Source organism: Peromyscus maniculatus, chromosome 7, assembly GCF_049852395.1.
Source record: "Peromyscus maniculatus bairdii isolate BWxNUB_F1_BW_parent chromosome 7, HU_Pman_BW_mat_3.1, whole genome shotgun sequence".
Taxonomy (NCBI): Eukaryota; Metazoa; Chordata; class Mammalia; order Rodentia; family Cricetidae; genus Peromyscus; species Peromyscus maniculatus.
In genome coordinates this window covers 10,295,676-10,309,488 of record NC_134858.1, presented here as the reverse complement: position 1 = coordinate 10,309,488, position 13,813 = coordinate 10,295,676, and the positions used below count along the sequence as shown (strand labels likewise).

General features: G+C 38.3%; 1 protein-coding gene across 7 annotated transcripts in view; it reads right to left on the bottom strand.

Annotated features, from left to right (window-relative positions):
- Positions 1 to 13,718, bottom strand: part of Fam76b (family with sequence similarity 76 member B) — an 87,240-nt gene extending 73,522 nt beyond the window's left edge. For 4 of the 7 annotated variants that reach the window (XR_013052606.1, XM_076575664.1, XM_076575666.1 and 1 more), the window contains exons 1-9: positions 13,583 to 13,718; positions 12,832 to 12,896; positions 11,842 to 11,896; positions 10,714 to 10,869; positions 8,628 to 8,827; positions 5,349 to 5,396; positions 5,094 to 5,174; positions 4,307 to 4,442; positions 1,373 to 1,474 (exon numbers count right to left, since the gene is read on the bottom strand). Coding sequence is in view for 6 of the 7 variants with exons in the window: in XM_076575664.1 (XP_076431779.1) it covers positions 1,373 to 1,474; positions 4,307 to 4,442; positions 5,094 to 5,174; positions 5,349 to 5,396; positions 8,628 to 8,827; positions 10,714 to 10,869; positions 11,842 to 11,896; positions 12,832 to 12,896; positions 13,583 to 13,669 (930 nt within the window). In the remaining variant the exon portion in view is untranslated. Of the gene's footprint in view, positions 1 to 1,372; positions 1,475 to 4,306; positions 4,443 to 4,562; positions 4,621 to 5,093; positions 5,175 to 5,348; positions 5,397 to 8,627; positions 8,828 to 10,713; positions 10,870 to 11,841; positions 11,897 to 12,831; positions 12,897 to 13,582 lie in introns of those variants that run through there. The other 3 variants (XM_015986384.3, XM_076575667.1, XM_076575668.1) reach the window with 3 other exon arrangements.
- Between the last annotated feature and the right edge of the window lie 95 nt (positions 13,719 to 13,813).

The following is a 13,813-nucleotide window of genomic DNA, read 5'->3' as shown; positions in this document are numbered from 1 at the left end:
GGAAGTACATACCAGGTTAACTCAAACCTAGGAAGTACTTACCGTTACCATGGTTATTGTATAACTTAGAAGTATTTACTTCAGTACTTCTGTTACAGAAGGTTGATTATATCCCAGGTAAACATTCAACATAACTTACTAAGACTATAATAAAACAAAATAATGGCTGGTGGGAAAAAACAGTTAACTAACGAGCAAGAAGACCACCTCCCAACAGGCAATCTCTGATGAGGGAAGGCAAACACATTTCCACAAAGCACCATCCAGGAACAAATTCCCTGAATGTTCACTATGCCCTGGTTCTACAGAGGATCCTTTCCAAATTCCTGTCACCAGTAAGAACAGGTTAAAGAGCAGGGAATATACATCTGGATTCCAGTAAATATCTAAATCCTATTCAATTAGGAGGCATACCAAACCACAAGAGGAACAAAAAATATCCATGGGTGTTGGGGGAAAAATCCAGCAGAAAACAAAACAGACAAGGCAATATTCACACATTCCTTTCAAAGCTGCACTCTCCCTTCAAGTCTGAAGTCTGTATATGACATCATCTGTACGCTTAAGATTCAAAGCTGCTTAACCTAGGGGCTAAGCTTAGGGGTAGAACACTTGCCTAGCATATGTGAGAACCAGGGTTTGATCCTAGAATAGCAAAAATAAACTAAAACAATCCTAAGCCTGTTACTCAAAGATTATAAATGTCACAATTTATAAACTGCAGAACATGAAATCAATATAGTGTAGTTTCATGCCCAAATCTATAAAACAGATAAAAATAGTTTTAATAAGGGAATAACCCTTTCTCGGTTGATGCTCGCTATCTTCCCTCTCTGTGATGGTGGTGACTCTCGGCTTCTTTGGTCAGTTGTTCTGTGTGTCTAAAGAACATAATGCAGATGTTCTATCTATATCAATACAACAGTGAACTTACTACACTTTCAGATGGTCCACAGTTAAGGGCCATCTTGATTTGTGGCATTTGCACACAGCATAAAGGCCTTTCAATCATGGTCTTTGAGAATTGACTTTGAGGATTTTCTTTCATCTACCTCCCTTCCAGGTATCCGAAAGGCAATGGGAAGAATGAGTATAGACCATATCTTCACCTTAGCACCATAATGAGATTCTGACCTTAGCTGAACAGTCAAGTGAACAGTCTTCACTGCTTTCTGGGAATCCCACTTAGTGTTTTCATGCTTTCAAGATTAACAGTGAGTCAGTCACCTTTGCAAAACTTTATAAAGTCAGAATTAAAACTGGAAATGCACAAAATAGGGGTAATAATACCAACTTACCTAAGTCAAGAAACACTACACTACAATTTAAATCTCCAGCCCAACACAAAACCTCACATACATAACACCATTACCTGAAGTTGTTCCACAGTTTCTTTGTGAGCTTTTTCCATACTGTTCATCTTAGTTCTCAAATTTGACTCTTGGTACTGAAAGTCTGCCTTCAGTTCAGTTAACTGAAATGAAAAAAAAAGATGGCATTCATGTACACACATATTACCCCAAACAAAGACACCATTTAAATATTCCTCACAATAGGTGCACACTTGGTATGCAGATGGAGGAAGTCAGTAGCAGCTACATCTTCTGTGAGACAAAGAGTGGTTTTCCTGCTACTGTCAGGACTTTAATGGGAAGGAAGATCATCTTTGAGAAGCTGCTTTTGGATTAATTGGTCACACTTGCACAACTAGCATGCCAAAGCAAAGTTTAATGATTTGTATCCTGGAAAGTGTTTCAAACAAATACACTTCACATTAAGTAAACAGGTTTCCAGTTAAAATCATCTTTCAATGATGAAAGGGAAAAGGCTTCTTAATGTGCAATTTTACACACAGTTATCAACCAAGGGCAACAGTGTTTGTATTTGTACCCAGTATTGTGTACACAAAGCCATTATACATTGACCTATCAGCACAGAAATACAATCAATGTGGCATGTTGAAAAGCAATTACTGTAAATTCTGAACCAAATTAGACAATTATTATGAGAAAAGTCAACGGTGTAGAGACTACAAGACAATGCTTTCATAAATATGAACACAAACAAAAGTATAGTATCTTATGATTTTAAACTTACAACCTAAGTTTCTATTAACAGAACCATACAGAAACAGCTTCAGGTTTCTGTCACTATGTAAGCTTTCAAAGTCTGTACTAATTACCAAGTACCTAGTATATAAAAAGATGCAAAAGCCAAGAGAAAAAGTGAGTTTTATGCTTATCCTTCCAAACAAAGGGCTTTAGTCACTCTCCTGGGCCAATATTGTACATTAAAATTAGACTTCTGTTGTGAAATGCCAATTCTTACACTATCAACTTTGATAATTATTCTAGTCACTGAACTGTGATCGGCTTCCAGCCTGTGAACTGCTGGAAGGTAAAGACAGTATCTACTTATCTGCCTGTGACTCTTTCTGACCTAGTACAGTGCCTGGCTTTGAAAGTCACTTGATAGTTCAAACAGCGACAGGAAACTAACTTGATCCTTTCAGAATTATAAAGAAAAATGTCAAGTGTGTAGTTAATTTTAGATAAACAATTATTTTCCTTACAATCATAATTATAAACTTGCTAGGTTTCTGGTTTTTAAAGCAAACACTAAAGCGTGAGATGTCAACAATCCACCTAAACACAACAGTGATGCTAGGGATGATAAAGGACCCAAGAGTCTACAATGGAGGTTCTCAACCTATGGTTGCAACTGCTTGATGGGTGGAATAACCCTTTCACAAGGGTTATCTAAGACCCCTGGAAAACATGGATACTTACATTACCATTCATAACAGCAGCAAAACTACAGTTGTGAACTAGCAACAAAAATAATTTTATGGTTGAGGGTCACCACACAGGAGGAACTGTACTAGAGGGTTATAGCATTATGAAGGATGAAAAACACTGATCTACAATTTGTTAATGCCTAGTTTGGAATTACTACTATTTTGCAGTAACTCTGGCATTTTATTCAACGTTAATGTAGACATAGTTGGCTTTGTGCAATACGTTAAGGCTTTGTGTACACATTTCCATAAAAGCTAGTTAATTTGAAACTTCTGTCTCTCATGAAGAACCCTAAAATAGACAGCTACAACTTTCCAATTTTACCTTACACACCAATGTCCATTTTCACATACTGAATTTACTCAATTTGTGGTACATACTAAAATAAAAAGACTGGGCATGTCTGTAGTCTCAGCACTTAGGACGAAAAGGCAAGTGGCTGCCGAGTTCCAGGACAGCCAGAGGGACACAGTGACACTCTCAAAAAAAAAAAACAACAGAACAGAGCAGTGAAGTGAAGGCCATCAACCATCCAAGTGTGGACCTGCAGCAGGGAAGCTGCTGGGCCCCAGCTCAAGCACTGTCTTCACCCTACTGGAACTGTTTAAATCAACCTCTTCTTTTGCTGATGGCAAGCACCTTTCAAAGATTCTAGGTCTTCTCTGTGTCCATTTCTTTTGTCTATTAAAATTACAACTAATTCTTAGGAGTCATTTTTTTTTTTTTTTTTTTATGTTTTCATGTGGATGTTTGTCTGGGACCTAAGCATGCAGTAAGTTCTCTTCCAATGTGATACAAAGCAGCATCAGCACACTGCCATGAGCAGCAGGAAATACTGCACATACAAGTCAGCACCGCCATTCCATCAGGTAACACAACACGCATGTTTATGGAATGAGAAACCAAGGCCTCAACTAATGAACGTGTTCTACTTAAGGCCACACAGAAATCGCCAGGATTGGGATTTCATCTTGAATATGGCTAAATACTATAAAGCCAGTAAGTACATCCACTTCCTACAAAACACTCGTAGACACCTATTGCTATTCACTACCACAGGACATTAGAATATTATTACCTTTCATCAGCTACTGATACAAATTGACAGAAATATGATCGATCTATCTATCTATCTATCTATCTATCTATCTATCTATCTATCTATCTACCTACCTACCTCAAAGACTCTTGTTTTCAATTACTTTTGAAACCACAATAATTTATATATTCCATTTATTATATGTATTCCATATATCTCATTTTAAAATTAAGATATTAAACCTATTTTAAATTTACATGCTAACTGAAAACTAATGCTTAAAAATTACTACTACACACCCTTTTTACTTACCTTCATTAGATGGTTCAGACCCAATTTGGGCATCTGTAGTTGATCTTATAAGAGTCATATATTACAAACTATACCAATGAGTTAAAGAGAATTTGCAAGGGTTAACTAAGAGCCAAGACACAATCTTCCCAGACTTTATACTGAGCTACAGTCTCACCTTTTTATCTTTCTCTAGAATGGTCTGGTCCCTTTGCTGTAAGAGACGCTTAAGTGACATCACCTCTTCTTTCAGTTGACTTATGAGGACAAAATTGTCTGTTCCCCCACTATCTGCTGACTGGTTTATAGAGCTACTAAAGAGAAAAAAGGAAAACAGAGTTACACAAAGTAGAAGGAAAACCTGCAGATGTTCAAATTGCATAAATTAGACAATTCCACAAACATCCTTAAGGCTAATGCAAAAAAATATGTACCTGACAGAAATGGATGCAACTGGCAAATTACCTTACTAATGGCACACATTACATACACCTGCAGAAATATAATTCAGTATTAGCTTTTAGGGGGTCAATACTTCTAGTGTAAAGCAATAGGCAGCCAATTTGTACAGTAACATCAGCAAACTTTGGCTAATGAACTAAAAAACAAAGTCACACTCATTTTAAATCAAAACATTTCTAAGCAGGTCAATTTAAAACTACTACAATCAGATTTGTGTTTCTTTTCCTTGAAGAACAATTACAATAATGTTCTCTACTCAGATTTGTTCTTTCTTAAAACCCAATTTATTCCCCAGTTATAACAACAGAGTTCAGTGCCACTTTCTTATTGCCAAAATTTTCTTAACTGGTTATGTATGTTTTACTTTCCCAGGTGACTTAAAGAAGTTGGTGTGTGAGACCCATGCTTCTATTCTCAGATAAAATATGTAGTAATAATTCATAATTAACCAGAACTATTCAATTAAGTTCAACTTCCATAGCACTAAAGACATTCATTTTTACCTATCTCCATTAGATGGCTTAGATTCCAATTTGGGCTTTTTCTTTGGAGTTTCATTCTGAATTGCTGCAGAGGATTTATGGCTGAAAGCAAACATTAACAAAAATTATTAGAATAAAACAGGCATTAAGTTATAAGCTACTCTTCCTCTGAAATACCATTGAACATCACTAGGTTTTTCAATCTAAATAACCACGTTACAGAGGCTGATTTACACAAGTGCACTTGAAACACACACCACACACCAGCACACTTACCTCTGTTTCCACAGTCCTTGCTCCTGCTCAGGACTTAGACTGCTGATTCTGAAAAACACACGAGTAACATGACAACATTTATTTAACACAGTCACATTCAACATCTTTCCCCACAGAATCAAGCTGTGTTATAATCTTTTGTTCACAGAAGCTAGATAATCTAATATATGGAATAAACCACATTTTAATAGGACAAACCCTAATGATTAGTAGCCAGTTTAAATTTGTTTAAGGCACGTACACTGGCAGACTGCATTTCCATTTTCGGACCTCCAGGACCTCAATTTAAAATTATACTCAGGTTTGGAGCACATGAGCACAATAGCACAGCGGGATCATGTACGACTCAGGATGATGTCGTCAGCTGCCCTATTTATTTCAGACAGACGTCTGCATCTACCTGGCTGCCTAAATGCAGATAAACCTCCACATAACTCAAGCTGGACCAGGAAGTAGCTCACTTCTTTCATTTCTTCCTAGTTTCCCTAAGAAACCTCTCCTTGGTCAGTACTATACACAAAAGTCACACTCAATAATTGGAAAATTTCATTAAAACAACTGATTTCACTTATAATACTATGACTTCCTTTCTATTTTGCCATAATATTAATAACCTACATTGTCTATGAACAAGAAACAATGTATTTATACAACTTAAGAAATGCACATCATCTAGGCTGTGTGACCTTTATGTAGTAATAATTTATTACATAAAGGTAATATAATTTATTAAAGTTGTTTAAAATCCCCATGTCTCAACTGCACATCTGTGACACAGGTGTAATTCACTGTTTATGGCTACAAGTGTTTATATGAGTAAGACCACCTAATACAGTATTAACATGTATAATATATACATTTCTATGTGTATAAAACCATTTCAGTCTTTTTTGTTTTTTCAAGGCAGGGTTTCTCTGTGTAGTCCTGGCTGTCCTGGAACTCACTCTGTAGATCAGGCTGGCCTCGAACTCAGAGATCCACCTGCCTCTGCCTCCTGAGTGTTGGGACTAAAGGCATGCACCACCACTGTCCAGTTCAGTCATGTTTTTAAGCAAAGTAAAATAAAGAATTAAAACGTACCCAGAAGAATAAAACAAACAAACAAAGGACCTTTAAAACCCTATTATTCAGACTGAGCTGTAAATGAAAAAGTGGGGAAACAGGAGCTATGACCCTATTAAGTTGGATCACTCTTCACCTGCAGCTGCAGTCCTAAGGTGGAGTTCCCCTATACGTATAAGTATGTTTAAAACAAATCTCACTACATGTCAGCATTCCCAAGTCACATAATTACTCACTAAGTGGCTAGAGAAAATTAATTATCAGAAACTCCTGGAATCTCCATCTTAGTGATCTGAGGGCATCATTCCTGGATCCAAAATGATTTTAGTGCTATGTCCTGCTATAATGAACCTTCACTGTCAATCACCATCTATATCATCCTGTGCCTCATTCTGATCTACTCAACTTAAGACAGAACCCAACAAACTGGCCTGCCTATCTACAATATGGCCTTCATTGTACCATCAGCCCTATGTATTGCCAGGTTCTGTATCTGAGGATTTAGTCAACTGCAGAGAAAATGTAGGTGAGCCTACAGTGGTTGTTTGCACTGAAAACTACAGAACTTTTTGTCTTTTCTGCATAAATAACATAGTCGACAATGAGTTACGAACATATCCACTGTTAGGTATCGTTAACTAATTTACAGATCATTTACAGTGCGTAGGAAGGCACAGGTCAGGCAAACACTAGTCCACATCATGGAGGAGACTGGGGCACTTTGGACTTTGGTATTCAAAGGACTTAGAATGGATCTCCCATGAATAACAAGGAATTAATGTATCCATCCCTCCAAAAGAGAAAAAAAATTGAAAGTCAGCATTGTCTTTTCCCCCTTTCCATTAGAAAGTTATCCTTTTAAAAGATTAGATGGCTGCCACCTAATTCTACATTTTCTTCTTTCCCATCATGCTAGGAAAATTAATCCTGGAAAGACAGCCAGGAAAGAATATGTTTTAGAGTCTGACGAGGAGGTCCTACGGTACATGGTTGTCATTCTTCTTAAAGCAAGAGGCAGAATCGAGGCTTGTGTTCCTTGGACAGAAAGGACTGACTTAAGTCACTGCACTGCAGTTTACCATTGTTACCCTAGGAAACACTACAGCATGGAAACAGTAAACGTCAGGGCCTCAACGAATCCTCACCATCTAAGAGGTACTTGCTGGCAGCTGAGATAAAACTTTTGTGCTGAAAAATGTGGCAGCCATTTGTTTCCTACATATAAAGTCTTACTTAAGTAGCTACCTGAAATTCTAAAGACACATAGGCAAAATTTAAGAGAAAAAAACAAAACTTCTGAAAAATGTGTGTATATCATGTCCTTATTTGCAATTTGTATTTACATGTTAAATTTGTTTTAATGTTAATTTTTTTTAAAAAATTAAAATTACATCTAAATACACTCTCTGAATAGTATACACAGTTAAAATATTACTACTACATAATTTCTCTCCACCTGAAATCACTCTAAGAATTAAGATGTTTTATTTGAACAGCATTACAACTACATCTATGTTTAAAAAAAACCCCAACAACCAACAAAAATCAAAAACAAAGTATCCATAGCTAACAATACTATCTCTTACACTTTGGGACCGCCAAGATTAACAAGGCTTCTAAAGGGGCTGGGCATGTTTTGCACATAGAAGGTTCAATCCCCACTACAAAGGAAAAACCATCTGTTCTCTGAAAGAGCTAAAGGTGTATTTCTCCCTTGCTGCTTTACATATGCTTTTAGTAAGATAAAGGAAAGGCAAGCGAAATAAACTTCACATACTGGGACAGCAAGCTAGCTTAGCAGGAACAAGGGCTTGTCATTCTGGAAGCCACAAAGGTGGAGGAGAGAACTGATTCTACAAGACTGTCCTCTAACCTCTAAGTTTGTGGTGGTATGCACACACCCATAAGATTAAAAAATAAATAAAATTTATAAACATAAAGCCCTAAAATTATCTTTAAAATGGAAGCTTTTGTTAACTGGCATAATTGAAATGCCAATTAATGCTGATATATCTTAATTTCACACATGATGACTTTATAGATGAATTCTTCAGTGTGTGGAAATTTTTTCACAGTACAGCCAGACATTAAAGCAGAGTACCAAGTGCAACAGGAACTGGCCTAGCATCTATCTCATCACCACACTGGAGTAAACAGCCATGCGAGGATCATTAATAATGCCAGGAAGGGTTTAACAAAGAATCTCCAAGTGCTTACTTGTGGTGGCCACTGCTGTGGCGATGGTGGTGGTGATGGTGGTGGTGGTGGTGTTTTGAATGGTGCTGGTCTTTCTCAGTGAGAGAAGATGATGAAGAATTGGAATGTGAAGACCCCAAACTCTTCCTCTGTTCTTTTGTCTTCTGTAAAACTCTCTTGTATGATAAGGTACAGAGCCAGCACAGTAACTTCCCATCGACCTTTAAAGAAAATATCTGCATTGAGCACACTTGTAAACTAGCTCAAGTGAGTCCAGCAAGCAAACTCAACTTGCACTTATACTTCACATCACCTGTGCAACATTCTGTGAGCTTTATGAAATTGCAGAATATGAATGTAATATGCAGGATTTTTAAAATTAAGACATGTGACACACTTGAGATAATATTGCAAGAGGATTATAAAATTGGCTAGGAGAACTGATTTATAGACCTCTAGCATTGTTAAAGTTCTTTAATTTTGAGAGACACTACCTTTATTTCTAGAAAATAACTACAACAGGGGCTAGAGAAACAGCTCAGTAATTAAGAGCACCTTTGCTCTCACAGAGGACCCAGGTTCATTCTTAGCATGAGCATGGTGGCTCACAACCACTTCTTAATTCCAGTTCCAGGGCATTCTATGGGCATCAGGCAGGCACATGGTGAATATTCATACATGCAGGCAAAACACTTACAGATATAAGTAAGGCAAAAATATTTTAAAGGAGTACAAATTGCTGATTATTTTTAAGAAATCTAGCCTAAATGTTTTAGTCTCAGTGTCATTACCAATATGATAGAGTACTTCCCACAATAGTAAATACTGTGACTTAAACAAAAATAGGAGCCTAAATAACAATCAATTCTCATTATATTCCGTTTATTTATCTATAGATTTGCTTATTGTCCTCTAAGTCTGAAATCCTGTTTACAGTCATTCACACAGACACAGAGCAGTGGGAACTCCTGCCAACAGACGTCACGGTCCCAACTATAGCAGGGCAGTGTGGTGATACTCTTCTACGCTCCCTCTCACACTGTCAACAACTGGTCTTTCCACAGGTCATTTAGTTTTAAAACTTGTTCCAAAGGCTGTGTTGAACCTTACGGAAAAACATGTAAAGTTTTGTTCAGCTATTATTACTGCTCCTGGCCATGAGTTTAATTAAATTTACATACATCTTAAATAGACACAAAAATCACTAACGTATTGGTGAACTGACAAGCATGTTAGGGTTATAGACAGGAACTTAATCCTGCATTTCCCTTACAAGTCACAATTCACTAGCCACTGGTGCTTCTGGCAATTTTACAGACCATAACAACTGCAATTAATGAGAATCAATCATGTGAGTCCAGGGGAGAGAAAGTGACTTCTTTCAAAAATGAAGATACAGTTTCTGCCTTCTCTCATTTCATACAGGAAATGCTGGTGGGACATGTCTTACAACCACGGTACATACAGTGCTGTGGGGTTATCTGGGTAAGCCCCTCAGAGACAGTCATCCTCCAGAGCAACTGAAACTGACAGACAACAGGAGGCCTGTGTGAATGCTGCTCAGCAGAGGAATGGCACATGCACATCTAATAATTGTCACTGTAGGCAGAGAGAAACGAACAGTGGTTTCAAACAAGAGCCTAAACAGAAGGCAGAATACTAACGTCGAGTTTTATGTGCTAATATGTCAGTGGGTATCTGTTCACGCCAACAATTTTAAGTACCCAGCAAAAGGGTGTAAGTGGAAGGATTTACTACAAAACTGAACTGGGGATAACAGTGCAGAATAGCTATCACAGAGGAATTAAAGAAATTTTGAGACAGTTTTACTGTATTGTCTAGACTGTTTTTCAATTCCTTGGTTTGAATGACTCTCCAGCTTTAGCCTTAAGGAGCTGGGAGCATATTCAGCATGACTGTCTTAAAGTACAGTCATCCTAACTAACATCCAACATGACTCCACACACGGTGCAAAGAGAAATATATGCTATTCCTCCACCTCTGCTCTCAGGTGAAAGAACAAATGTCTTAGAGGTATACTTATAGTAACTGCCAAGTTGTTTGGTATTTTATTTTTAGAAGATGTCAAAACATAAATAAAACATACTTTTCTTCTTCCTTCCTCCTTCCGATCAAAAGCACATTGCTGTTTGCACTGTTCACAGGTCTGAGGTGGTCCATATTTTTTTTCTGAATTTGTGCAACGCTGACACTTGGTACCAATAAATGCTGCAATTATGTTACAGTATTGACAAGGCTTGGGCTGCAAAATAAACACATTTAGTTTAACTGAGATATTTAAAACTTTGTTGCATAAGACACATCCAGTGGTAGTAAAATATCTGGGGAGTTAACGAGGAAAGTGTTAAGTTAAAAACATTTGTTTCTGCCAAGTACATGTTTAAAGTCAAATATGGGTCCATTCATTCAATTAACATTCATTAATTACAACAGTCATGAAGCTCAACTGTGCATGCTCAGAAGTCTGACCATCATGAAAAATACACGCATTTACACAATACAAAATTTGCTGCGAGGTAAAACAATTATTCATAGAAAAGTCTCATGAACCTCTAATTTGAAGAAATGAACTTATAGTGATATGCTAGTTGAATTAACTGTTATATCATTTATTTAATTAAAAAGAATTTTATCATATTTAGCTATTTGTCACAGTAAATGTATACTACAAGTATCTTTTCAATAGAAAAAATTTAGCATAAGCATATTCAGTTTAAGTAACAATGAACATGCTTGATTTCTTAGATTTCAGGACAGTAAGGAGGCTTAAGGTCAGCAGCACTTTGACCTATCATAAATAGTATTGTTATGTTAACAACTACAACATACATGTGGGCCAATCTGTACCAGGATACTGTCATTAGTTTTGAACACTTGAACTGTACTGCCACATAAAAAGTTCCAGAAATCAGGGGAAAGTTTAATTACATTAACACTGTAAACAAATAGGTCCACCACATTCAGGACTTTGCTGTAATTATATCTTTAAGAAATAGCTTCACAAACTGCACACTGAAATTCACTACATAACATGTAAAGCATGCAGTTGTTTTTAATATTTTCATTTTCTCATCAATTCTATAGAGATTTCCTTCCACAAAACTATTTTGATATGTTGAGATACTTAAGTACAGACACTGGATTGTTTTAGGAGAAAGTCATGAAGAACCATAACTAGCCAATAATAATGACATGAAATGAAAAACATACTTACTGTTCCAAATTGCTTGACATTTTGAGCACACTTCTTACAAATTGTGTTAGTTTTGCTGAAAAGGAAATCATATCCAGATGATTACACTCATGTCACCTTCTAGGGTAAGTAACACATGCTGATCTATAGTAAACCGATAAGTCAAAGATCTGTAGATTACTTACTCTAATTCACAACGACTATCTTTTTAAAAACATGAATATTAATTTTAGGTTAATTGTTTGTAAACTTATTTCTCTTAAAGACAATTTTTCCATATATTAACTTATTAGAGACAAGTGTCTCGAGGTCTCAGGATATGTGTCTAGGTTGGTCTCTAAGTGGTAATTCTCCTGTCTCCACCTCTAAACATTGTCCTCATTTAGACAACCAACTATAATTGTATAATTTTTGTAAAGAAAACAGCAAAAGCCCTAATGTCTTCCCCCCGGTTCTGAACTTTCCCTTACCAATCTAAACGCACATTCTCATGCACCAGAGCCCAGCTCACTTCTCGGTCCGCTGTTCTCCACTGGGATGTCCACACATACAGGAATAAAAGTATTTGTTCTCTTGAGCTACTTACTTGTGTGATCTCTAAAAGAGGATTTCCTGTTAAAAACATCTGTGCTAGTCACACTGAAAAGTCAGTGACTTCAGTCTTGAAAGGCAGCTGGTAACACTATAGCTCTTTCCTCTGGTTCATTAGCATTTTTCCATTAAAAATAGTTTAAAAATAATTGTTCGTATTTTGATTGTTGACAAAAGTGTACATTTTCCATCCATCAATTTATCCCCTATTTTCTCATGTTCAAATTGAAGTCTAGTTCTAAAATAAACACTAGGGTTTTTCAGTTAATGTGTTCTCTCATACTATGTATAAAAAAGTTCTTGATTTTAAATTTCAGAAGCCAAAGCATTTTTTTTCAAAACACTTTAACACAAATACTACAACCCCCAGACATTCCTTACATGAATTTTTAACAATGAAAAAGTGCTCAGTATACAAACCTCTCCTGCTGAAATTCTGATCTGCAGTAAGTACATTTTACAATAGGATGTGCAATCCGACATTCCTGGAATAAGACAATACATTAGTCAGTATTCATCTCACAGACCCAATCTCACTTTTCTGGTAGAAATTACTCAACCTAGTCAAGTGTCTGAAATGTCAATAAAACCTGGCTGGCAACGTAAACAACTGGGTGACTTATCCCATCAGCAGCCAGTCACAGTATAATCCCACCAGGAGGCCATAGATATTTCTGTCCTTATTGGATGTGGGGGGATATGGAACAGACACATTAAGGAAGCTGTCAGGACTGACTTCCAGGGGCGGTCTTATGTGTTATTTTGTACAGTTGCTCACAGACAGCGTCCCAGCTTTTATGGGATGGGAGGAGCTCCAAATCAGAGCACCCTGTTCCCAAACCAGTCGCTTCACTTTCCGGGACAGGAAGCAGGATGCCATCAGCTCTGCAGCTTCGGGTTCGGGTTCCTAGCAAGAAAGTGCAAACACGGCGCCCTGCCTCCCAGTGGAAGCAGAGGGCAGCCCCTGACCAGGCTGGGGTGAGATTCTGCACCAGGTCTCTGCGACGCTGTGGACTGGTGGCCGCCCGGCTCTGCCCCACCCGAGACCGCCAAGCGCGGCGGAGCCGGCCCCAGCCTTCGAGCAGGCGGGACGCGGTCGCCCCGGGCCTCTCCCACCTGATGCCAGGGCCCCGGCGGGGAACGGCGCGCCGAGCGCCCGACACCCACCGACCTTGCAGAGCTGTTGGCCTTGCGACAGCTCCTCGAAGGGGTAGCGCTGCGTGCACTTGGTGCAGGCATACAGGGCCGACGCCGCCATCCTGCTTTCAGGCTCCTCCGCGCGCGCCCAGGCGGGGCCTCCGGGAACTCGGTTGCCCCGCCCGCGAGCTCCTCTGCCGCTGCGGCCCCGGCCTGGCGACCGCCGGGCCCCCCGTGTCTCCCTCCGCCTCTGCCGCCGTCCCGG